Source organism: Phycodurus eques, chromosome 14 (genome assembly GCF_024500275.1).
Source record: "Phycodurus eques isolate BA_2022a chromosome 14, UOR_Pequ_1.1, whole genome shotgun sequence".
Lineage (NCBI taxonomy): Eukaryota > Metazoa > Chordata > Actinopteri > Syngnathiformes > Syngnathidae > Phycodurus > Phycodurus eques.
Genome location: NC_084538.1, coordinates 22,998,168 through 23,024,725, shown reverse-complemented (window position 1 = coordinate 23,024,725; position 26,558 = coordinate 22,998,168). Strand labels below are relative to the sequence as shown.

Sequence of the window (26,558 nt, the reverse complement as noted above, 5' to 3'; positions counted from 1 at the left end):
ATTGTGACCCAAAATCCTTGCACAATGAAATACGTGGGACATATATTATACAGTTCCTTAATTTGTCCGGTAAAATAATTCCTGCCGCGACTTTTGCTTCATTGTCTGAGTACAGATAATCTACAGTAATTTTATCAGGTGTCGCATGTCGTAAATAGTTTTCATATACTGGGTCTGGGTTTGGCGTGTTTTTGTACCACAGTTTTATATGCAGCTCATTATTGTTTTTTTATCTTCTATTTGTGTGATAAGCTGCAAGGCTGCAGACAACAGGACCTCTCCCATGTTTAACGGTGGTTTGTCCGGGATATCGATTATGTAATAGAATGTACTCTCTCTGTTTTCTAGTGTCATATAGAGGTTGTCTCTTTTTAATTCATGTTTTCGTTTCACTACAATATTTCCATTTGATGATGGAATGAATACAAGTCCTAGTTGGAATAAGCCATCTCTTCCCAACAAATTCACAGGGCACTCCGGGACTTCGAAAATTGGCATTCTATAAGTTCTCCCCTGTGGGTCTCTAATCCACACAGGCTCAAGTTCCATGGCAATTAATTTGCCTATTTGCAGATTTAACTATTGCCTTATGTCCCGATAGTTTGGAACCTGGGATCTTTTCCCTACATGCTTTTGTATCGCAAAGAAATTCCATTTCTTTCCCATTTACTGATAAGGTTATTTCAGATTTTTTTTTCTGTGTCCAAACTCAGAATGTCCTGTAAATTGAAATCCACTTCCTCATTCTCTGTAATAATTAAACAAGAGGATTTGTTGAGTTGGGAATCAGGTTGGCTTAGTCATGCGGTTGTTTGTCCGTATTCTCTGTTATTTTTCTTAGGGCAGTTACGTGCGACGTGGCCTTTATCTCCACAGCACCAACAGATGGTATTATCATAGCATTTTCGACCATATCTTACTCTCCCATGGCCTCTGCCGCGTCCTCTAAAATTATCTCCCTCTTTGCCTCGATAGTATTTCTTTTTCTCCTCTCCTTTTTCTCTTTTAGACGCCATGTTTAGCCAAAAAGTAAGTCGTCAAATCCATCTTTTTCCATTTGTGATATATTATTTTTGTGGCGACCCTCTATTTCGTTTCGAAGTTGAATTAATTTTTACAAATTTAGCTGGCCAGCGAAACCGTATTTTATCCACGTGTTTAAATGTTTTATTTTGGAAGGGTTTTGAAGTTGTACACATTTCCAATCTTTACTCGTCAGGTTTTCTTTTGGATCAATTTTAAAGTTAGTGTTTCCCATATTTGTGAATTTGGAAGTCAGTGTAGTCGCACCTAGAGTGACCTAATACTGACTTTATTCAAAAAAATGACTGGGTGACAATGAATGTCTGAGTTCTGGTAAACCTCAACCTTCTACCCCAAATGGGGCGGAGGATTCTTGCCTCTGCTTCCAAACTCAGTTGTCACTTGCAATCCAGTCCCATACATCCATACTTTTACACACACACACGATATTAGTAACGTTTTAACAAACACACGAAAACATGGAAACACAAAAACACGGAAACACAAAAACACGGAACTTAAGTACGTACAGGACTCGTCGTCCTCTTTTTTTTTTTTTATTTAACACGGAATTTAAGCACGTATAGGACTCCGCCGTCCTTCTCTCTTTTATTTTATTTAACACGGAATTTTATACGTACAGGACTCCGTCGTCCTCGCAGAATTTGTCGGACTCCGCCGTCCTTCATTTACTTGCCAGTGACTAGTATTACACAAGGTTTATTCTGCCGCAGACTTCTTTGTCGCGCAATACACTCCTTTTTCCTAAAAAAAAATTTAAAAAAACTTAACTCACCAGTCGTCTTCAATCCTGTGGATTGTCGTCAAACTTCAGATCCCAGTTGAGGAGTACGAAGACCAGTCCCGGAAAGGGTCTCAATTGCCGTGGCCACGGTCTCTTAACTGGGTGTCGGCTCCACAACTGGAATCCTCGGGTGTGTTGACATCCGGTTCGAAGGACCAATTTAATGTTGGATTTATCTTACCCAACATTATAATGAATAGACACAAAAGGAATGAAGACGCTGGTCTCTTTACTCATGAGGAGGGCGCATAGGAGATTGTTCAGGTTACAGCCTCTCAAAACAATCTCCCCCGTCGCTCCTGCATTTATTTGAAAATAGGGAGGTTTCTTAGTTTACAAGACACAACACACTAAGGGGAGGGTTTCAAGGTGAAAACATGGCACCAAAACCTGCCACGTCCCGGCCACGTCCTTCTCTCTGATGATTCCTGCTGAGTCATCTTCTTGAAGGCGAGACATCTTTCTTTCTAAAAATTGTCCATAGTACTCATGCAAGCTAAGCAAATAAATGATAACTTCTACAATATATCTAACAAAAGAGGATCTATGCAGCAAAGTTGGAAAAACAGTTCAGCGCAAACGACTCTAAATCAGTCTGGCATGCATTCCAATCGCTGACTAATTACAAGCGACGATCCCCCCAAGCTGAGAACAATAGCACACTAGCCAACGACTTGAATACCTTCTACTGAAGATTTGAAAAGGACAGTTTCACACCACACACCCACCCGGCCGCACCCGCGACCACGACCACACCTCTGACTTCTGCGTTAACCATCCATGAACAGGATGTGAGACGCATCTTCAAACAACAGAAGATTAACAAAGCGGCAGGCCCGGACCATGTGTCCCCATCCTGCCTCAAAGTCTGCGCGGACCAGCTCGCTCCAGTCTTCACTCAGATCTTCAAAAGATCTTTGGAAATGTGCAAAGTTCCATCCTGTTTCAAACGCTCCACCATCATTCCAGTCCCCAAGAAACCTGCAATCTCTGGTCTGAATGACTACAGGCCTGTCGCTTTGACATCTGTGGTCATGAAGTCCTTTGAACGTCTCGTGCTGGACCACCTCAAGAGTGTCACAGGTCCCCTGCTGGACCCCCTGCAGTTTGCCTACCAAGCGAACAGGTCTGCGGATGATGCAGTCAACATGGGACTGCACTTCATCCTAGAACACCTCGACAGTGCAGGGACCTACGCGAGCATCCTGTTCGTGGACTTCAGCTCAGCGTTCAACACCATCATCCCTGAACTCCTTTCAACCAAGCTTCTCCAGCTCAGCGTCTCACCTGCCATCTGCCAGTGGATTTACAGCTTTCTGACAGGCAGGACACAGCAGGTCAGGCTGGGGGAGGCCACCTCATCCACACGCAGCATCAGCACTGGGGCGCCCCAAGGTTGTGTCCTCTCTCCGCTGCTCTTCTCTCTCTACACGAACGACTGCACCTCAGCGAACCCGACTGTCAAACTCCTGAAGTTTGCAGATGACACCACTGCCATCGGCCTCATCAAGGACGGTGACGAGTCTGCATATCGACAGGAGCGGCTGGAGCTGTGGTGCGGCCGACACAACCTGGAGCTGAACATGCTCAAGACTGTAGAGATGATCATGGACTTCAGGAGGCATCCTTCGCCACAGCTGCCCTTCACGTTGTCCAGCTGCCTTGTGTCAACCATCGAGACCTTCAAGTTCCTGGGAATTACAATCTCTCAGGACCTGAAGTGGGCGACCAACATCAACTCCGTCCTCAAAAAGGCCCAGCAGAGGATGTACTTCCTGCGGCTTCTGAGAAAGCACGGCCTGGCACCGGAGCTGCTGAGACAGTTCTACACAGCGGTCATCGAATCAGTCCTGTGTTCTTCCATCACAGTCTGGTTTAGTGCTGCTACAAAAAAAGGACAAACTCCGACTGCAACGCACAATCAAAACTGCTGAAAGGATTGTCGGTACCCCCCTACCCACCATTGAGGACTTGCACGCTGCCAGAACTAAGACAAGGGCATGCAAAATCCTCTCGGACCCTCCGCACCCCGGTCACCAGCTCTTCCAGCTCCTTCCCTCAGGTAGGCGCTACCGATCAATGCAAACAAGAACTAGCAGACATTCCAACAGCTTCTTCCCTCTTGCGATCAACTTCTTAAACACCTAACCTATAATTCCATTACAATAAGCTGGCAATTTTTTGACTTGAGTTCGTTGTCACATTTCTGTGGGGCCAATTATGTATTACTCGTGCACTCACTGTAGTTGTATCGCCATGCTGCACTATTTGCATATACTGGCCACTCATGCCAGAGTAGCATTTGCCCCATTTGCACACTGATTGAAGAGTATCTGTAACATTTGCACAACCAACATTGTCCCAGATGATCGCACTACTCGTCACTTTAAACCGCATACACTCCTTGAAGTCTCAGCGCCCTTTGCACAATGGTCATTGCACCGGACTATTGCAATATTAGTCATTTGAACTACTCTAAGTGCTAGAGGACTCTGCATCTTTTTGCACAATTGTTTTTTGTCAATGTCTTTATGTCTCCAAAGTGTTCTGTAAATTGACTGTCTGTTGTACTAAAGCGGCTCCAACTACCGGAGACAAATTCCTTGTGTGTTTTGGACATACTTGGCAAATAAAGATGATTCTGATTCTAATTCTGATTCTGATCTTTATTTGCCAAGTATGTCCAAAAAACACACAAGGAATTTGTCTCCGGTAATTGGAGCCACTCTAGTACGACAACAGACAGTCAATTGACAGAACACTTTTGAGACATAAAGACATTGAGAAAAACAGTCACTGAGCAATAAAGGGTTGCTAGTTATCTGGTAATGCCGATACATTATTAATTTTTTTTTTTTTTTGACAATAACAACAATCGTAAGGCCTGTGTGGGGGTAGAGAGGTGGCATGGTGTTTGCTGAATACTGGAGCTCGGTCATGGTAAATTGAGGGGACACCTGATTGGTCAGGGGATTTACTCCGACTTCGGCCACTTGGGTGCACCGCAGCAAATCGCAAGCAGTTCTCTTGGCAGAAATTGCTCCATGAGGTGATCTTGGGCACGATCCAGTCAATTCTGGGGTTATGGAGCCTCAGCCAAGCCAAGCCAAGCACGATTGGAACTTGAAAACAAGGAAAAACATGAAAACTTAAAGTCTCAAGATGGTTACCTGATAGCTTGAGGGAAACAGGAGCAGTCTCTTGCTGGATACGGGTGATCAGGCGCCCATCAAGGCAGTGGCATTCTTGGGAGTGGTCAGAGCCTGTAGATGAATTTTCATCTGTTTAACTAGGCAGGGGTCAATGAGATTCTCGTCAGCTACTGAGTCTACGAGGGCTAAAACGGGCAGAGACAGATAATTCCATCAGATGGTAGCAGAGATCTGAAAACGGACAGAAGAGGAGGAACCTGCATTCTGACTCACCAACTCCTCCATTAATTGGAGAGCCTACCAGTTTGATGGACGTATGGGACAGTTTGCGATGTAGTGGCCCGCCTCTCCACAATACAAGCACAGATTAGAGGGTTCTCCTGTGTATTTTCTTCAAATCTGAGAGTTTTGTTCGGCCAAGTTGCATGGGTTCACCGATCTCGGGAAGCGGGGCTGGTGACGGCTCAAAGGAGGATTTGAGAGTGGAGTGCTGTGGAGAAGGAAGCGGGGTAGGCGGAGTCTGTGACCTCGAGTTGCGTTCCCTCCGCCGCTACAATCCAGTCTGATAGAAAAACCAATTAGCTGATCTCGGGAGCTTGGCTCATCCCTGGAGGCCAACTTATCTTTAAGAGATACATTTAGGGCCCCCCGAAACACTTCCTGTAGCACTTCATCATTAAAGTTACTCTCGGCAGCGAGAGTCCGAAAAGTGATCGCAAATAAGCCACACTGCGAGAGCCCTGTCGGAGTGACATCAACCGTTTAGCAGCCTCCCTCCCTCACACCCAGTGGTCAAAAATCTTCTTCATCTCTTTGGAAAAAGAAGAGTATAACGCACAGACGGCTGACCGTTTCTCCCATTCCACCACGAGAGCTCTGTACCCCGGAGACAGCCGATGAGGTAGGCAATTTTAGTGTTGTCGGTGGAGTACGACTGCGGTTGCTGTTCAAACACAAGTGAACACTGGACCAAAAAGGCGCGACAAGACCATAGATTGCCGTCATAAGGGGCTGATGCGGGTACATACAGTTCACGCATTACGTGGGTGAGGAGGGTAGTGGGAGCGATGGATGCTGCAGCAGGTGCCTGTGCGCAAGGTTGGAGTGAGGCAAATTGATTTTGGAGGGATGTGAGAGCTTGTGAGAAGTCACTTACCTTTTGAATCAGCAGAGTCAGGGCTTGGTCGTGTTGCTCCAAAAGGATACTCTGTCCGGTAACTGTTTGGTGAAGGGGATCCTTCTCCGCTAGGTCCATGAAAGCCCAGACTATGCTGTCAGGATTCAGGTTGCAAGTTGGACCCAGATGCAGAGAGGGCAGGGAGGTGAGTTTGTGAATAAAGAAGCGAACAAAGGAACTCCGAGAACTCAATCCGGGATTGGCAGGGTTCCAACGAGGACCGGTCTGCGAGGCTTGGGGTCAGTGTTGTCGGTGGGCCGCAAGAGGTGAGCACTGGTTTGCAGGGAGCAAGGGCAGATGGCAGACTGGGGACAAAGAACAATAATTAGGTAGAGGTAACTCACTAGGTCTTCAGGAAGCAGAAAGATCGGCAAGGTGGCTAGGCTACGAACTCAACGTAGAGCGTTGATAGTCTGGCGACGAGTTGGAGTCCCACAAGCGTCTTAAGAGCAGTCAGGTGTAATTAGGATGATAAGGTGCAGTTGCTTGACTCCCAACACGTCAACGGAAAGGCAGTAAGGCTAAAAGTTTAAGGGCAGGGTTTAAATTATTTTAAGATGGTGTACATGGGAAGAGAAATGGAGTAGGGGTTATTTTAAAGGAACAGTTAGCTAAGAATATCTTAAAGGTGAAAAGAGTATCACATCGAGTGATGAGGCTGAAACTTGAAATTGAGGGTGTTATAGGCTCCAGCACTCCCGCGACCCTTGTGAGGATAAGCGGTAAAGAAAATGGATGGATGGATGGATGTATAATATGATTCGCTGCTATGCCCCACAGGTAGGATGTGACCTCGAGGTGAAAGAGAAATTCTGGAAGAAGCTAGATGAAGTAGTTCTGAGCATACCAGACAGAGAGAGAGTCGTGATTGGTCCAGATTCTAATGGACATGTTGGTGAAGGAAACAGGGGTGACGAATAAGTGATGGGTAAGTACGGCATCCAGGAAAGGAACTTGGAGGGACAGATGGTGGTAGACTTTGCAAAAAGAATGGAAATGGTTGGAGTGAACACTTTTTTTCCAGAAGAGGAAGGATCTACAAGGGTGACCTACAAGAGCAGCGCTAGAAGCACGCAGGTGGATTACATCTTGTGCAGACAATGTAATCTGAAGGAGGTTACGGACTGTAAGGTAGTGGTAGGGGAGATTGTGGCTAGACAGAATAGAATGGTGGTGTGTAAAATGACTCTGGTGGTGAGGAGGAAGATTAAGAGGACAAAGGCAGAGCAGAGAACCATGTGGTGGAAACTGAGAAAGGACTGTTGTGCGGCTTTTCGGGAAGAGGTGTGACAGGCGTTCGGTGGACAGGAGAAGGTTCCAGAAGACTGGAACACTACAACCAATGTGATCAGAGAGACAGGCACGAGAGTACTTGGTGTATATTCTGGCAGGAAAGGAGAGAAGGAGACTTGGTGGTGGAACCTCACAGTACAGGAAATCATACATGAAAAGAGGTTAGCTAAGAAGAATTGAGATGCTGAGAAGACTGAAGAGAGGAGAAAGGAATACATTGAGATGTGACGTCGAGCAAAGGTAGAGTTGGCAAAGGCCAAACAAGTATTCCAGGTTGGACAATAAAGAAGGACAAAATGATCTATACAGGTTGGCCAGAAAGAGGTATAGAGATGGGAAGGGTGTGGAGCAGGTTTGGGTGATTAAGGATAGAGATGGAAATGTGTTGTCTGGTGCCAGTAGTGTGCTTGACAGATGGAAAGAATACTTTGAGGTGTTGATGAATGAAGAAAATGAGAGAGAAGGAAGAGTAGAAAAGCCAAGTGTGGTGGGCCAGGAAGTGGCAATGATTCGAAGGGGGAAGTTAGAAAGGCGTTAAAGAAGATGAAAAACAGAAAGGCAGTTGGTCCTGATCACATTCCTGTGGAGGTATGGAATCATCTAGTAGAGGTGGCTGTGGAGTTTTTGACCAGCTTGTTCAACAGAATTCTAGTGGGTGAGAAGATGCCTGAGGAATGGAGGAAAAATGTGCTGGTGCCTATTTGTAAGAACAAGGGTGATGTGCAGAGCTATGGGAACTATAGAGGAATAAAGTTCATGAGCCACACAATGGGCCTATTTGTAAGAACAAGGGTGATGTGCAGCGCTGTGGGAACTATAGAGGAATAAAGTTCATGAGCCACACAATGAAGTTATGGGAAAGAGTAGTGGAGGCTAGACTCAGGACAAAAGTATGGTTTCAAGCCGAGAAAGCGTACCACATATGCATTATTTGCCTTGAGGATGTTGATGGAAAAGTACAGAGAAGGTCAGAAGGGGCTACATTATGTCTTTGTGGATCTAGAGAAAGCCTATGACAGAGTACCCAGAGAGGAATTGCGGTACTGCATGCAGAGGTCTGGAGTGGCGGAGAAGTATATTAGAATAATACAGGACATTTAGTATTATATACAGGATACAAGATGGCGCCTACCAGTGTGGTCGCCTCGGTAACACGCTCTCTAGTATTGTCTTTGTTTTTGTGTTTTTCGTCCGTCTTTGGAGACCTTACACGACTCACTTACACAAGGGGAGACCTGCTAACCATCAAGGAGGCTACTCCGGACTTTCTGTCACCAACTTTCGAAAATCCGCTCAGTTTTTTCCCCGAGTTACTCACCGGAGCGGCGTCCGCGGTTTTCGGCGCATGGATGCGGAAGCGGCGCCACAGAGGAAAACGAGCCGGCATTCAGGTGAAACTCCGCAAGAGAGGACACAGATTGGCGTTCCTGTCGATCCACCTCGCGAATGTACGCTCCCTACCCAACAAAATGGACGAGCTTCATCTTCTGTTAAAGACCAGTAAAGACTTCGGACGTTCCGCGGCCATGTACTTCACGGAGAACTGGCTTTGCGAAGCTGTACCCGATGGCGCCGTCACGCTTCCCGGCTTCAACATTCATCGAGCGGACCGCGACATGGAATCATCGGGGAAAATGAAGGGCGGCGGGATATGCCTCCATATAAACGAAAAATGGTGTACGGACGTCACGGTGCTCAGCACACACTGCAGCCCGCATTTGGAGTCACTGTTTTTGAACTGTAAACCATTTTACTCGCCACGTGAGTTTGCATCGTTTATACTGGCTGGAGTCTATATTACACCGCAAGCTAACACGAACGCCGCATTGCTAACGCTCGCCGAACAAGTCAACGAAATTGAAAAAAAACACCCTGACTCACCCCTCATTATTCTCGGGGACTTTAACAAAGCTAAACTCAACCACAAACTCCCTAAATACAAGCAGCACATCGACTGTCCTACCAGGGAAAATAATACTTTAGACCACTGCTACACGACGGTAAAAAACGCATACGGTGCTATACCTCGTGCAGCCCTGGGCTCGTCTGATCACTGCTTAATTCACTTAATACCGACGTACAAGCAAGAACTTAAATGTGCGAAGCCTACAGTGAAAACAGTGAAAAAGTGGACCAATGAAGCAAAGATAGAACTTCAAAGCTGTTTAGACTGCACAGACTATTTTTGAAAATTCAGCTGGCAGCCTGGATGAATATACGGAGACTGTCACATCCTATATCAGTTTCCGTGAAGATGTATGTGGGCCAACAAAGTCCTTTGGCACATTCAATAACAACAAGCCATGGTTCACTGCCAAACTTAAGCAGCTTCGCCAAGCTAAGGAGGATGCATATCAGAGCGGGGACAGGGCCGTGTATAATCGCGCTAGAAACCTGCTGACTAAAGAAATTAACATTGCAAAGAGGAACTATGCAGAAAATTTTGAAATACAGTTTAGTGCTAACGACTCTAAATCAGTCTGGCATGCATTCCAATCGCTGACCAATTACAAGCGACGATCCCCCCAAGCTGAGAACAATACCACACTAGCCAACGACTTGAATACCTTCAACTGGAGGTTTAAAAAGGACACTTTCATTACCAGATAATCAAGGCCAAAAAGGTCTATCTTGGTCTCATCAGACCAGCGAATCTTAATTCTCATCATCTTGGAGTCCTTCAGGTGTTTTTTAGCAAACTTCATGCGGGCTTTCATGCGTCTTGCACTGAGGAGAGGCTTCCATCGGGCCACTCTGCCATAAATCCCTGACGGCAAATAAAGATGATTCTGATTCTGATTCAACCCCGAAGATAGGCGAGCACACCTCAGAGTCCCCAGACTCTGCTTCCTCATAGGAAGGCATGTCGGTAGTATTGCGGAGGTCTTCAAAGTATTCGGCCACACAACGTTCCCAGTTGAGATGAACAGCTCCCCATCCCCACAATACACAGTCTTGATGGTGCACTGCTTGCCCATCCTGAGACCACAATTTCCTCAAAGCTGTCCGGAAGTCGTTCTTCATTTCCTCACCGAACTCCTCCCTCGCCCGAGTTTTTGCCTCAGTGATCACCAAAGCTGCGTTCCACTTGGCTAGCCGGTCGTACCCATCAGCTGCTGCAGTCCCAAAAGCCTAAAAAGCCCGATAGGACTCCTTCCTTGACCACTGGTGTCCACCAATGGGTTTAGGGATTGCTGCCACAACTGACACCGACCACATTATGGCCACAGCTCCGGTCGCCGCCTCAACAATAGAGGCACGGGACATGGTCCACTCGGGCTCAGTGTCCCCCGCCACTCCCTGGCCATGCTCAAAGTTCTGCCGGAGATGGGAGGGGTTGAAACTCCTTTTGACAGGAGACTCTGCCAGATCTTCCCAGCAGACCCTCACAATACGTTTGGGCCTGACAGGTCGGACCGGCATCTTCCCCCACCATCAGAGCCAACTCACCACCAGGTGGTGATCAGTTGACAGCTCCGCCCCTCTCTTCACTCAAGTGTCCAAGACATGCAGCCGCAAGTCCGATGACATGACCACAAAGTCGATTATCGAACTGTGGCCTAGGGTGTCCTGGTGCCAAGTGTACATGTGGACATCCTTATGTCTGAACATCGTGTTTGTTATGGACAGTCCATGACAAGCACAGAAGTCCAATAACAGAGCATAGCTGGGGTTCTGATCGGGGGTGCCGTTCGTCCCAATCACGCCCTTTCAGGTCTTGCTGTCATTGCCCACGTGGGCATTGAAATCCCCCAGAAGAACGAGGGAGTCCCCAGCAGGGGCGGTCTGCAGCACCTCCTCTAAGGACTCCAAAAAGGGTGAGATTATTCTGAACTGCTATTTGGTGCATAGGCACAAACAACAGTCAGGACCCGTCCCCCCACCCAAAGGCGGAGGGAGGTTACCCTCTCGTCCACTGGAGTGAACTCAAACATACAGGCACCATGAGATGGGGCAAACAGTATGCCCCCACTTGCTTGGCACCTCTCACCATGGGCAACTCCAGAGAGGAAGAGAGTCACAACCACTCTCGAGACGACTGGTACCGGTACCCAAATTGTGTGTCGAGGCGAACCCGACTATATCCAGTCGGAATTTCTCGACCTCGCACCCCAGCTCAAGCTCTTTCCTTGCCAGAGAGATGACATTCCACATCCCTGGAGCTAGCTTCTGTAGCTGAGGATCGGACTGCCAAGGTCTTCAACTTTGGCTGCCGCGCAGCTCACATTGCACCTGATCTCTTTGGTCTCTCCCACAGGTGCTGAGCCCTTGGGAAGGCCATGTCCATACGAGGGAAAACGAGGTCCAAATATTTTTCTCATCATAAGGGATTCTTTGTTTATTCAAGTTTGCTATATTCAAGCATTTAAATGACTTTTTATCGACTAAAAGGGCTTGAGTTGTTTCAGTTCCAATTTGGGGCTCCAAACTGAGCTATGGCTGGTATTGGAGAGCTGAAGTCAGGGATGTATGCACTTCAGGGCTAATTCCCTAATGTTCCCTCCGCTGCAGGAATGAGTGGACACAATAATTTTCAGAACTAGCTTATCTGGAGTTGTGTGTAAACCTTTCACCTGTCTGTGACAACAGAGGCAGGTTTTGATTATACTGTACGTTTGGTAAAGTTTTGACATTTCTCTTTAAAACCGAATACTTTATGCTTTGCTTTTGTGTGACACAGGACATGAGACCAAAGCCATGATGAACAACAGCGGGCCGAGATATAAACGCAGCCATCTGGAAAAGCACCTAAACATTGATATCCTGTGGTGTGTTCTCTTGCTGATCATCATGTGTCTCACTACTGCTATTGGTGTGTACTCACAGTGACAATCACAAAAACAAGACTGCTTTTATGTACAATGTTGACAGATCAGTGGTATTTCACCACCATTGCCGAAAGCCAGTGTCTTCATAGAAAACAATTACAGTGGGACCTCATTAAAACTGACCACAATATAACGGATATCGGATAAAATGGACCGTCGGGACTGAACAATGTGTCCAAAAATAGTTTCCATTTGTCACTTAAAATGTCGTTGACAAATTCTGTCAGTTACAGAGTTGTCAGCTGTTTTTACTGGCGCTGTGGTGCAATACAGGTAGAGAATGGGACTGACGTATTTTCGGGTCACCGATATATAATAACGACTAGCTCCAATTCCAAAAGACGTGCCTCCCGTGCCAACATGGCAGCCATGTTGAATGTGGGGCATTGATGATGGTTCTATCTATTGTCTATTGTGTGTAGAACACAGCGCAGAGAGAGTGGCATCACTCTGAGGAATACAAAACACAAGTCTTTGGAATCTGGAACATCCAATTTTGGTACAGTAAAAGGTTTTTTTTTTTTTTTTTTTTTTTTGTCAAGCTGTTTGCCTTTGGCAACGGATTTGGAACAGGGAAGCACACTAATTCCTCGTGGCTAATGATGAGTACTGTACGTCAACAATGTCACCATAACCAAGCACACTGGTGTGATAAGTTTGGATGAAATGTGAAACTTTCAAACATTTTCAAGCTTTTTTTATATATACAATAACTTTGTACCGTACTAGGCATTTTAGGCCACAAAAAAACCTACAAAACAATTTTGTACTGTATAGTAATATGGGTGCGTGCATATGGCCTCAAAAAATGCTTTAATATAATGGACAATAGGCTATCTCAGACGTCCCCTCGCCCCTATTAGTCAGTTGTATCGAGGTTCCACTGTATATAATGAGATCATGCCAGGGATTTCCCTCTCTAAGATGACTTGCTGTGGGTGTAATGCTTTCTTAGGCCATGGACTCTGGCTGAAGCAGTTCAAAAATGCAGTCTTTTTGGTTGATGGCGAGATGGCTCCTGCCCTGGCTGGCTTTTACATCTTTTTGACCATGATAATTGTGCTGCAAGTAAGTTGGTCAAATGGCTTTTTCTTATTTCTTTTTCTCCCCCCACCGTACCCACTTAAGTGCTTAATCAAAATTATCAGACACATTGTAGACCATATCCAGGCATTCTTTCCACCTTTTTCCTCTGGTAGGTGTATCTTGACATTAAACAAAGTAATGCCATTCACAGGTGCTGATTCCCATCTCTCTTTATGTGTCCATTGAGATTGTGAAGCTGGGTCAGATCTACTTCATCCAAAATGATCTTGCCCTCTACAATGAGCATGTGGACTGCAGGATCCAGTGCCGTGCGCTCAACATCACTGAGAACCTGGGTCAGATCCAATACTTGTTCTCTGATAAGACAGGAACTCTAACAGAGAACAACATGGTGTTTCGCCGTTGCAGTATTTATGGGATTGAATATCCTCATGATGAAAATGGTAAATGCTGCTGATAAATTTCCAATACAATACCAAAATGGTAATTGCACAAGCAATCTAAGGTGCAAAATCGCTGCTCTGTTTTTAATCTCATGATATACTGTATTGTTAAGTTTTTACTCTTTTCTTTTTTTAATGTTCTTGTTGGAGTCCGTCATTGAAAAATTCCATACTTACTCTGCTTTATATTTTTGTTGCACAATGCAAGCAGACCACACACAGTCAGGCATGCCTGGAAGATCATATAATGAAAAAAATATCATACTGGCAAGGTAAAATTTGGCACTACAGTGTTTCTGTAATCTCAATCAATATCTCTATCACAACCAAAATAGCCGACACCACCACTGTTGGATAACGAACAGTAAAGTAGATCATTTATGAACACACAGTATACCTCAGTAACCGTCTCAAAGATTTTGTTTGTTTTAGATGCAAGCAAGGTGTGACAATTTCCCTGAAAGATAGAAAATGCAATTTTCAAACTGCTCACAAGATTTGAATGTATCAGAACTAGAATCATCTTTAATGGCCAATTATGTTGCAAGACACACAAGAAATTTAGCTCTGGTAAAATATACATTTAGGTCATAAAAAACACTAGTGTGGAGAGTGTAGTGATACCGATAAAATGGCAATTTTGCAAATGATGCAGTCCTCAAGCAATTTAGAGCAGTTTAAACAGCAGTAGAGCAGTACAGTGATAATTGCACAAATGGTCGTAATCAACAACAGTATACAAATAGTGCAGCGTGATAAAACAGTGAGTGTACGAATAATGTAGAAGTGTCCCGACAGAGTTGTGCAAAATTGGCAGATGTTGCAATGAAATTGTAAGTTGACTGTTTAAGAAGTTAATGGCAAGAGGGTACAGCATGATAAAACAGTGAGTGTACGAATAACCATGCCCCATAGAGTGCAGTTGCTCCACTGGTGAGCAACTCCGGGAAAAAACTTTGTTGATTTGTGAAAGTTGGCAGAAAACGGTCCGGAGGGTAGTTCCCAATGAAAGTAAGTCGCATAATGTCTCCAAATATGGACGAAAAAGACAAAAACATGGTGAATATGAGAGCACGTTACTGAGCCGTCAACCCTTATAGGTGCCATCTTGTAAATGTAAAATGGTAACTGGAGTGCACTTATATAGCACTTTATCTACACCATCATAGTGCCCAAAAACACTTTACAGAGGCTCACATTCAACGATTCATGTTTACATTCATACACGAATGAGCGGCTGCTGCCATACAAGGCGCTGCCAGGCCCACTGGGACCAAATGAGGGTTCAATGTGTTGCACAAAGACACTTCGACAGCAGACGGTTGGAGCTGGGATCAAAACCAGCGACCCTTTGGTCACTGGACAACCCGCTCTACCAACTGAACCACAGCCGAATGTAGCCTCACGTCTACTCCGTCCCCTCGTCTCTCTGCCCAAAGAACCACCATTCTCACGGAACTTGGGGAAACAAAGATCCAGGACAGAAACAGTTGTATTGCGCTTGCCTGGCCGCCTCAGAGTGCATCTCGGCCGGCTGAAAGTATGCAACGTTACGATGCACAGCACACCCAAGAGTACTGCCAAATACGAAACCAGTTGGATGTTGTATTTTTGGAATGTACAATCAATTAAAAACATAGGAAAGGTGACCAATATACCTGACAACCCAGTAAGAACGGTGACATCAGTGCCAGGTTCACGTCCATATGCAGCCGTCCATATACTCTAGAAGGGGAGTCAAACTCATTTTTGTCACGGGCCACATCGTAGTTGTTTCCCTTAGAGCCAGGGTGCAGTAGTGAGGAAGACATCACGCAAGGTGCGTAAGTAGGTGTTGTGGCGTAGGTGTAGCAACGGCGACCTGGAAGGAGTTAGCGAGCCAAAGAGTGTGTCCTCTGTAAGCAATGAATGTGCACTACAGTGTTCCAAATAGAGATTTGCAACAAATAGATAAAATACATTGCACAAGAGTGCCCGCTATCTTGAACCGGGAGTTCTGCGAGTCTCCACTGAATGATGGAATCTCCACTCCACTTTTGGGCATGAGCACACACACTATAATAAAGGAGCAACAATGACTCAATTCATAAACAACTAATCGATTAGCAAATTAGTCGACAACTATTGTGATAATCGTTTAGAGACTGTTAAATTTAAAATTGTCTAAATCCTCGGAATTTCAGCAATGACAGCAAATTTACTCAGATTTATGTAGTCCTCCATGAAAGCAGACTGATTATCTTTGTGATTAATCGAAATAAGAAATTTGCACAAACATCTACTTTTACATTGAAAAAGAATGTTCAATATTTTTGCCTATTTTCTGACACATTGCAGACCAAACCAGTTACTGAATTATAATCCATTTGTTTGTGCACTTTCTACACTGTCAAATTGAAATAATGTCCTGGTTTTTAATTTTAAAAAGTTTTATCCGATTAATCAAAAAAATAATACACAGATTAATCGATTATTAAAATGATCGTGAGTTGCAGCGAAAATTAAAAGTGAGGACAATTTGCAATCTTGGTATTTTAGCAGGAGTTTGCATGTTCTCCCCGTGCCTGCGCGGGTTTTCTCTGGGCACTCCGGTTTCCTCCCACATCCCAAAAACATGCATTAATTGGAGACTCTAAATTGCCCGTAGGTGTGAATGTGAGTGCGAATGGTTGTTTGTTTGTAAGTGCCCTGCGATTGGCTGGCAACCAGTTCAGGGTGTACCCCGCCTCCTGCCCGATGATAGCTGGGATAGGCTCCAGCACGCGCGCGACCCTAGTGAGGAGAAGCAGCCCAGAAAATGGATGGATGGATGGTATTTTAGCAAAAAACATTAAGTCAACGCACATGATTTGCTCGGGCCGGATCTGGCCCCCTGACCTTGAGTATGACACCTGTGACGTATATGATACCACTCTTGTATGTTTACACTAGATTTTCTAGAAGTAGAGAGCTGTTCAATTCCTTCTTTTTATCTTTTGTTGCTAACTAGAGTTATATAATCCAGCCAATAAACTATAATAGTCTCCTTTTTGTTGAGGTTGTTCCATCGTGAGCAAACTATTGACAGACTATTTGGTCATACCGCCTGTCTCTACAGTCTCTGATTGGCTTTTTCTCCTTGTTCGGAGGCGGTTTTAAAATAATTATTACAACTAAATTAGAGGCATAAAATGGGACGATAAAAGGAAGATTTTTTTTTCAAAAGGTAATTTTAGTAATATTCTACTGTCGGATCATATAGACAGTTTTAACATACATTGTATGACACAAAAACAAATTTTAAACTGCAAAGGTTACCTTTTATATGTCCATGGTAGTACTGCATGCAACATCTCCCACCAGAATATTCTGCTGCTTCATTTAATTTTTGTTTGTGTGTGATGTTTATCAGGTTGTAGACTGGAGATGTATGAGGCAGAGAAGAATGAAGCTACCGATTGCTCTGTAACTCTAAAATCTACCTGCAGAGGTAAATCTCTGAGCTGTCGTTCCCTCAGTTGCAACCGCAGCTCAGTATCCCTTCACACACTGACTGCTGAGTCTGAGAAAGACGAGCAACTATCAAATCACTTCCTTCCAAGGACAACTGCCTTTTACACCCAAATGGTTAGTCAGGCACTGCCTTCAAAAACACACTGTGCACAAGCCCATTTTCATGCTCTGGTGAACAGTACCTGTTACTGTACTGTATATCAGGAATGTTCTTCTTTTTTTGTTTTGTTTTGATGCAGAAGAAGAAACAGTGAATTTTCACTGGCCAATTTATTAGGTTGAGCTCGATAATATCCCTGGAGTATAATCATAAAAGCCTCTTCCTCTTTGAGGATATCAAATTTCTGTTTATTTAGAACCCATGAAACAAAGGTCAACAAAAGTTTCTTGTCACAACTTGCAATCAATCATCTATTTAAACAGATGTAAAAATATTTCCAGTCCAGAACATCTTTTATTTTTTTCATTTGCATTCTGTTTTGTTTGAAAACACTCAAAGGGATGCACCACCGTTGAAGAATTAAACACGAATGTGATGGTTAGTGGTAAAGTGATGGTGAGACTTCAATTTGACAAAGCTAACTTATAATATATGCTTGTTTTAGCAAAATGAGGAGCTAGTACTGTCCCTCAAGGTTATTAAAGATTGTGAACAAATAACCTTCAGAAATAACCATCATATTCTGCTCATTTGTCCTGTATTTCAGGCAAAGGAGGTGGTACCAGACCCTGAGCTAGTAAAGAAGTTAAGCTGGCTTTGCTCTGCGACGCAGCCTTCTGGCAATGTAATTTCTGAGACGACCTCCAGTTTGGAACTCACCTACATCACAGACTTTTTCCTGGCATTGGCCATTTGTAACAGTGTGGTGGTCTCGTCACCCACGCAGCCTAAACATGTGGTGAGTCTCCAACAAATTTATATCCATCGAAGGCTTACACTGTCATGATTGTGCAACCCAATAGCCAGGTATGTGCAGGAAAACCATTATATTTCTTGTTTTATCAATGCTATAAAGCTCATATACTGTATACAGTATTCAATTCAATAGAGGTGGGGGAGTTTGTCCATTACAGCCAAATGTCTGTTATGATATGCAAGATGGCGCCTACCAGTGTGGTCGCCTCGGTAACGCGCTCTCTCGTATTGTCTTTGTTTTTGTGTTTTTCGTCCGTCTTTGGAGACCTTACACGACTCACTCACACAAGGGGAGACCTGCTAACCATCAAGGAGGCTACTCCGGACTTTCTGTCACAAACTTTCGAATATCCGCTTAGTTTTTTTCCCCGAGTTACTCACCGGAGCGGCGTCCGCGGTTTTCGGCTCACCGAACAAGTCAACAAAATTGAAAAAAAACACACGGACTCACCCCTCATTATTCTCGGGGACTTTAACAAAGCTAAACTCAACCACGAACTCCCTCAATACAAGCAGTAGATCGACTTTCCTACCAGGGAAAATAATACTTTAGACCACTGCTACACTACGATAAAAAGCGCATACCGTGCTATACCTCGTGCATCCCTGGGCCCGTCTGATCACTGCTTAATTCACTTAATACCGACGTACAGGCAAGAACTTAAATGTGCGAAGCCTACAGTGAAAACAGTGAAAAAGTGGACCAATGAAGCCAAGATGGAACTTCAAAGCTGTTTAGACTGCACAGACTGGAGTGTCTTTGAAAATTCAGCTGGCAGCCTGGATGAATATACGGACACTGTCACATCCTATATCAGTTTCTGTGAAGAGGTTTGTGTACCAACAAAATCATTTTGCACATTCAACAACAGCAAGCAGGATGTGAGACGCATCTTCAAACAACAGAAGATTAACAAACCGGCAGGCCCGGACCATGTGTCCCCATCCTGCCTCAAAGTCTGCGCGGACCAGCTCGCTCCAGTCTTCACTCAGATCTTCAATAGATCTTTGGAAATGTGTGAAGTTCGATCTTGTTTCAAACGCTCCACCATCATTCCAGTCCCCAAGAAACCTGCAATCTCGGGTCTGAATGACTACAGGCCTGTCGCTTTGACATTTGTGGTCATGAAGTCCTTTGAACATCTCGTGCTGGACCACCTCAAGAGTGTCACAGGTCCCCTGCTGGACCCCCTGCTGTTTGCCTACCAAGCAAACAGGTCTGCGGATGATGCAGTCAACATGGGACTGCACTTCATCCTGGAACACCTCGACAGTGCAGGGACCTACGCGAGGATCCTGTTCGTGGACTTCAGCTCAGCGTTCAACACCATCATCCCTGAACCCCTTTCAACCAAGCTTCTCCAGCTCAGCATCTCACCTGCCATCTGCCAGTGTATTTACAGCTTTCTGACGGGCAGGACACAGCAGGTCAGGCTGGGGGAGGCCACCTCATCCACACGCAGCATCAGCACTGGGGCGCCCCAAGGTTGTGTCCTCTCTCCGCTGCTCTTCTCTCTCTACACGAATGACTGCACCTCAGCGAACCCGACTGTCAAACTCCTGAAGTTTGCAGATGACACCACTGTCATCGGCCTCATCGAGGACGGTGACGAGTCTGCATATCAACAGGAAGCGGAGCGGCTGGAGCTGTGGTGCGGCCGACACAACCTGGAGCTGAACACGCTCAAGACTGTAGAGATGATCGTAGACTTCAGGAGGCATCCTTCGCCACAGCTGCCCCTCACGTTGTCCAGCTGCCTTGTGTCAACCGTCGAGACCTTCAAGTTCCTGGGAATTACAATCTCTCAGGACCTGAAGTGGGCGACCAACATCAACTCCGTCCTCAAAAAGGCCCAGCAGAGGATGTACTTCCTGCGGCTTCTGAGAAAGCACGGCCTGCCACCGGAGCTGCTGAGACAGTTCTACACAGCGGTCATCGAATCAGTCCTGTGTTCTTCCTTCACAGTCTGGTTTGGTGCTGCTACAAAAAAAGGACAAACTCCGACTGCAACGCACAATCAAAACTCCTGAAAGGATTGTCGGTACCCCCCTACCCACCATTGAGGACTTGCACGCTGCCAGAACTAAGACAAGGGCGTGCAAAATCCTCTCGCACCCTCCGCACCCCGGTCACCAGCTCTTTCAGCTCCTTCCCTCAGGTAGGCGCTACCGATCAATGCAAACTAGAACTAGTAGACATTCCAACAGCTTCTTCCCTCTTGCGATCAACTTCTTAAACACCTAACCTATAGCTGGCAATTTTTTTACTTGAGTTCATTGTCACATTTCTGTGGGGACAATTATGTATTACTCGTGCACTCACTGTAGTTGTCTCGCCATGCTGCACTATTTGCATATACTGGCCACTCATGCCAGAGTAGCATCTGCTCCATTTGCACACTGATTGAGGAGTATCTGTAACATTTGCACAACCAACATTGTCCCAGATGATCGCACTACTCATCACTTTAAACCGTATACACTCCTTGAAGTCTCAGCGCCCTTTGCACAATGGTCATTGCACCGGACTATTGCAATATTAGTCATTTGAACTGCTCTCAGTGCTAGAGGACTCTGCATCTTTTTGCACAATTGTTTTTTGTCAATGTCTTTATGTCTCCAAAGTGTTCTGTAAATTGGCTGTCTGTTGTACTAGAGCGGCTCCAACTACCGGAGACAAATTCCTTGTGTGTTTTGGACATACTTGACAAATAAAAATGATTCTGATTCTGATTCTGATTCTGATACTGAAGCACTTGTTTTTTGTGGCCCCTACGCTCATGTTACTGTACAGAACAAAATTATTGTTTTGTACTTTTTTGTGGCCTAAAACAACTTGTAAAGTACAGAGTTATCATAAATAAATATAAAAAAAACATGAAAATGTTTGAAAAGTTTTAAATTGTATCAAAACTTACATCCTCTCCAGATAGAAACCGGGCCGGGTCTCACATGGCTAATTTATTCATTCATTTATTCGTTTTCCAAACGGCTTATCCTCACTAGGGTCACGGCCTATCCCAGCTATCTTCGGGCGAGAGGCGTGGTACACCCTGAACTGGTCGCCAGCCAATTGCAGGGCGCATGTAAACAAACAACTATTCGCACTCATATTCATACCTACGGGCAATTTAGTCCTCAATTAACCTACCATGCATGTTTTGGGCATGTGGGAGGAAACCGGAGTACCTGGAGAAAACATGCAAACTCCACATAGGCCAGGCCGGATTTGAATCCCAGTCCTCAGAATTGTGAGGCAGATGTGCTAACCAGTCGCCCACCGTGCCGCCCAAGGCTAATTTAAATTAGCGAATTAGCCATTTGAAGGTGCCCATGTGCTCTACGCCTGTATCAGTTTGAAAAGTTTTAAAGATGATGCAAATATAACACGCTGGTTTGCTTGGTGGTGATAATGACATCATGGTAGTAGATGTAGTGGTGAGTCGGGCCGGGTCGCTTTCATGAGCTGCATGAATTTGTCTGCTTCCTATTCCCAACTTCATTAAGCTTAGATGCTATAGAGAACGACTTATCAAAAAAAAAAAAACTGTCACTGTTCCAAAAAAAGCATGTTCCAGACTCCAGTACGGCTCCAGAGACATCTCTTAAGGCGAAAAACTGCCGCCATCGCGCCTTGGTGCGCTCTCTATGCGACAATAGATAGAACTCCTGCCATCATGGCCGCCACGTCAATGCATTGCCTGAAAATGTCGCCACATTCAACATGGCCACCACATGTCAATGCCTTACCTTTGATGGGAGTGTCGCCACATTCTATATGGCTGCCATGTAGGTTAGTCATATTGTATATCTGTGACCCGGAAATACGTGTGTCCCAGTCTCTGCCTATATTGCGCCACAGTGCCAGTGAACAACAGCTGCTAATTCTTGTACTAACTGACTTTAGTTTCCAGTTGTCACATAAAGTACCGTTTACTTTTCATTCCAATATGCCACAGCCACCTAAAGGTTATGAAAAAGGTGTAGACTACACTTTCATTCCAATATGACAGGTCATATGCAGTCATACGTACGACTGCATATATGTACAGTTGTGCTCATAAGTTTACATACCCTGGCAGAATTTGTGAAATATATATATTCTTTTTTTTTTTAGTATGTCTGATGACTGAACAACATCCATCATTAATTTCTTTATGGTTATGTTTTGTTTAATAATAATGCTTTTCTGAAATGCTTCACAGTTTAATTTGAATCCCATTAAAATAATAATAATAATAATAATAATTAATTTCGCCAGGCTCTTCATGTTTTCTTGAAAGAACTGTACCCATCTTGCAAATTATGCCTAGGTAATAAAGGAACCTGTGTTGTAAAATCACCTATTAACTCTCAAGGTTCCATGCGTGTTCGTTTTCGTGAAAGAACTACAATTATAATATGTTAAAAGCCAACCAATTTATTCCTGACAGAGGAATCTATAAATTTTTCAGAGCTCTTGGGTACCCCTATGTTAGCCTCAGCAGAGATAGTGTAGTCCGAACAAAACTATCTGTTCCTGCCCCAGACTTATACCATGTTTCAAAGAGGAAGTGGAATCGTCTTTGTCTAATTGGTCCAGGGTCCAGGGTCCATTGACGTCATCGTTGCTATGCAGAATGATGGCCGTTTGCCGCTGGTACCAGACGCTGTCTCAACATTTATTACTTCTCATAAGGTTTACAGCAATCCTTTGTAGCCACTGTTATCTCCGACAGATGTTCCCTGTAGCATGTACATGCACCCTTGTGGGAGCTTTCCAGCAGCAGACACCCACACCCTTATCTTCCCTGCAACAAAGCACCAATGTTCAAGCACAGACCAGTTAAACATCCATCCATCCATCCATTTTCTGAGCCGCTTCTCCTCACTAGGGTCGCGGGCGTGCTGGAGCCTATCCCAGCTATCATTGGGCAGAAGGCGGGGTACACCCTGAACTGGTTGCCAGCCAATCGCAGGGCACATACAAACAAACAACCATTCACACTCACATTCACACCTACGGGCAATTTAGAGTTGTCAATTAACCTACCATGCATGTTTTTGGGATGTGGGAGGAAACCGGAGTGCCCGGAGAAAAGCCACGCAGGCACGGGGAGAACATGCAAACTCCACACAGGCGGGGCCGGGGATTGAACCCTGCTCCTCAGAACTGTGAGCAGACGCTCTAACCAGTCGTCCACCGTGCCGCCCCCAGTTAAACAATAAAACCATATATCACATTAATAATCAAAATATAAGCACAACTGTATGTGTTCTCATTTACTAAACACAAGTAGGGCTGTGAATTTCAAAATAAGAGTAAGTAAATAAAAATAAAGTATTCCGTGTTGAAGGAAAATACTGAAATTCAGACTAATTATTTGGGAAAAAAACTAACAAAATACAGATAATACTTCATCATATGCAAAATCATTCATTGTAAAAATGCATTATACATAGGTCGAAGGGTTTTCCAGAATTTTGAGGTCAACTTTGGGGGTGCGTATTATACATGCATTATAAAAAATACAAATACATTGCATTATACATGGGAAATTACGGTAAGTGGAAAAAATAACAGTGCATCATATCAATGTTCATTCTCCATGTGGTTTTTAGTTAGCAGGCTAGTTCCATGATTATGGATAATTAAACCCGAGGGGATGTTCCACTATGATACTAGAGGGAACAGTTCCAGTAAAGCTTTAATGATGTATAATGGTGAACCCAAATTCCTGCATCTGCACCTTTAACCACATCCTCACTCAAAATGTAATGGGTTACTCATTGGCCCATGCCGTTTTCGATTTGTTGCATTATCCTGCTAACTGTATTACAAAGACTATATCCAGATTTACACATTCAGACTTGCCTGCAGTGAAAAAAAAAGTTAGTGGTGGCCAAAGACTTTTACACAGTATTAAATAATTAATGTGTTTTATTGGAAACATTGTCTACTTTTTGATACCTGACTTTCCAAGTGAAAAAAATGTACTCGGGCCAGACTGATTTTCAAATCGGCCAAAATAATCGGCAATTCTGCCGATTTTTGTTCCCCCCATTTACGTATATTTTTTAACGCACATGATTTACCCCATTGGTATTATCACCCTAAAATATTATAATGTTAGAGTAAGTAGTAATGAATTCTTAAATATCAGTTAATCCTTGTCGCACAGGACAAAGTGCAGTGCAATACAGTATATGCAGTCGTAGACAAACACGTTAAAGCTATTAGGCTTTGCTAACTACAGTCATGTATTGACTGGGATGTCAGTCTAACAGACACAAACTAAAAGTCACGGTTTCATGAAAAAAAACCCTAAAAAACACACAGTGCAACATAAAACAACCATGAATCTGATTCACACATATACAACATGAATTAACGTCTTTTTAAATCTCAAAACGGCTATAGAATCCATTCATTCAGGACATTGTGTCGTGCAATGGATTCTGGGAAACGTGGCTTTACCTCATTATGATAAATACAGTGGTGTGCTTGGTGGCACGGACCCGGGGTGGGTGAGATTCGCCCAGAGTTCCTAAAGGCTCTGGATGCTGGGGGACTTCAATGCTCATGTGGGTAACGACAGTGAGACCTGAAAGGGTATGATTGGGAGGCACGGCCCCCCCGATCAGAACCCGAGCTGTGTTCTGTTATTGGACTTCTGTGCTCATCACGGATTGTCCATAATGAACACCATGTTCAAGCATAAGGGTGTTCACACATACAGTTGGCACTAGGACACCCTCGGTCGCAGTTCAATGATAGACTTTGTGGTCGTGTCATCGGACTTGCGGCCGCATGTCTTGGACACTCGGGTGAAGAGAGGGGTAGAGCTGTCAACTGATCACCACCTGGTGGTGAGTTGGCTCTGATGGTGGGGGAAGATGCCGGTCCGACCTGTCAGGCCCAAACGTATTGTGAGGGTCTGCTGGGAACATCTGGCAGAATCCCCTGTCAGAAAGAGTTTCAACTCCCACCTCCGGCAGAACTTCACCCACGTCTCAGGGGAGTCGGGAGACATTGAGTCCGAGTGGACCATGTTCCGCGCCTCTATTGCCGAGGCGACCGACCGTAGCTGTGGCCGTAAGGTAGTCGGTGCCTGTCGTGGCGGCAATCCCCGAACCCGCTGGTGGACACCAACGGTGAGTGATGCCGTCAAGGTGAAGAAGGAGTCCTATCGGGCCTTTTTGGGACTCCTGAGGCAGCTGATCGGTACCGGCTGGACAAGTGGAATGCAGCTGTGGTGGTCGCTGAATCAAAAACTTGGGCATGAGAGGAGTTCAGTGAGGCCATGGAAAAAGGCTTTCGGACGGCTTCAAGGAAATTCTGGTCCACCATCCGGCGTCTCAGGAGGGGGAAGCAGTGCACCACCAACACTGTGTATAGTGGGGATGGGGCGCTGCTGACCTTGACTCGGGACGTTGTGAGTCGGTGGGGAGAATACTTCGAAGACCTCCTCAACTCCACCGACACGCCTTCCCATGAGGGAGCAGATACTGAGTTCTCTGAGGCAGGCTCTCCTATCTCTGGGGTTGAGGTCACCGAGGTGGTTAAAAAGCTCCTTGGTGACAAGGCCCCGGGGATGCATGAGATTCGGCCGGAGTTCCTAAAGTCTCTGGATGTTGTGGGGCTGTCCTGGTTGACACGCCTCTGCAACCTTGCATGGAAATCGGGGACAGTGCCTCTGGATTGGCAGACTGGGGTGGTGGTCCCCCCTTTTTAGAAAGGGGGACTGGAGGGTGTGTTCCAACTACAGGGGGATCACACTCCTCAGCCTCCCTGGTAAGGTCTATTCAGGGGTGCTGGAGAGGAGGGTCCGTCGGGAAGTCGAATTTCAGATTCAGGAGGAGCAGTGTGGTTTTCGTCCTGGCCGTGGAACAGTGGACAGCTCTACACCCTCGGCAGGGTCCTTGAGGGTGCATGGGAGTTCGCCCAACCAGTCTACATGTGTTTTGTGGACTTGGAGAAGGCGTTAGACCGTGTCCCTCAGGGGGTCTTGTGGGGGGTACTTCGGGATTATGTGGTACCGAACTCCCTAATACGGGCTGTTCGGTCGCTGTACGACCAGTGTCAGAGCTTGGTCCGCATTGCCGGCAGTAAGTCGGACTCGTTTCCGGTGAGGGTTGGACTCCGCCCAGGCTGCTCTTTGTCACCAATTCTGTTCATAACTTTTATGGCCAGAATTTCTAGGCGCAGCCGAGGCGTAGAGGGGGTCCGGTTTGGTGGCCTCAGTATTGCATCTCTGCTTTTTGCAGATGATGTGGTTATGTTCGCTTCATCAAGCCAATTCTCACTGGAGCGCTTCGGAGCCGAGTGTGAAGCAGCTGGGATGAGAATCAGCACCTTCAAATCTGAGACCATTGTCCTCAGTCGGAAACGGGTGGCGTGC

At 45.3% G+C, this 26,558-nt stretch overlaps 1 protein-coding gene across 4 annotated transcripts in view; it reads left to right on the top strand.

The window, feature by feature from the left end:
• atp10d (ATPase phospholipid transporting 10D) overlaps nucleotides 1–26,558 on the top strand; it is a 103,177-nt gene that overhangs the window by 26,820 nt on the left and 49,799 nt on the right. For 3 of the 4 annotated variants that reach the window (XR_009769832.1, XM_061697090.1, XM_061697089.1), the window contains exons 7-11: nucleotides 12,132–12,263; nucleotides 13,235–13,347; nucleotides 13,517–13,769; nucleotides 17,161–17,375; nucleotides 17,969–18,160. Coding sequence is in view for 3 of the 4 variants with exons in the window: in XM_061697090.1 (XP_061553074.1) it covers nucleotides 12,132–12,263; nucleotides 13,235–13,347; nucleotides 13,517–13,769; nucleotides 17,161–17,375; nucleotides 17,969–18,160 (905 nt within the window). In the remaining variant the exon portion in view is untranslated. The remainder of the gene's footprint in view (nucleotides 1–12,131; nucleotides 12,264–13,234; nucleotides 13,348–13,516; nucleotides 13,770–17,160; nucleotides 17,376–17,968; nucleotides 18,161–26,558) is intronic. The other variant, XM_061697091.1, reaches the window with a different exon arrangement.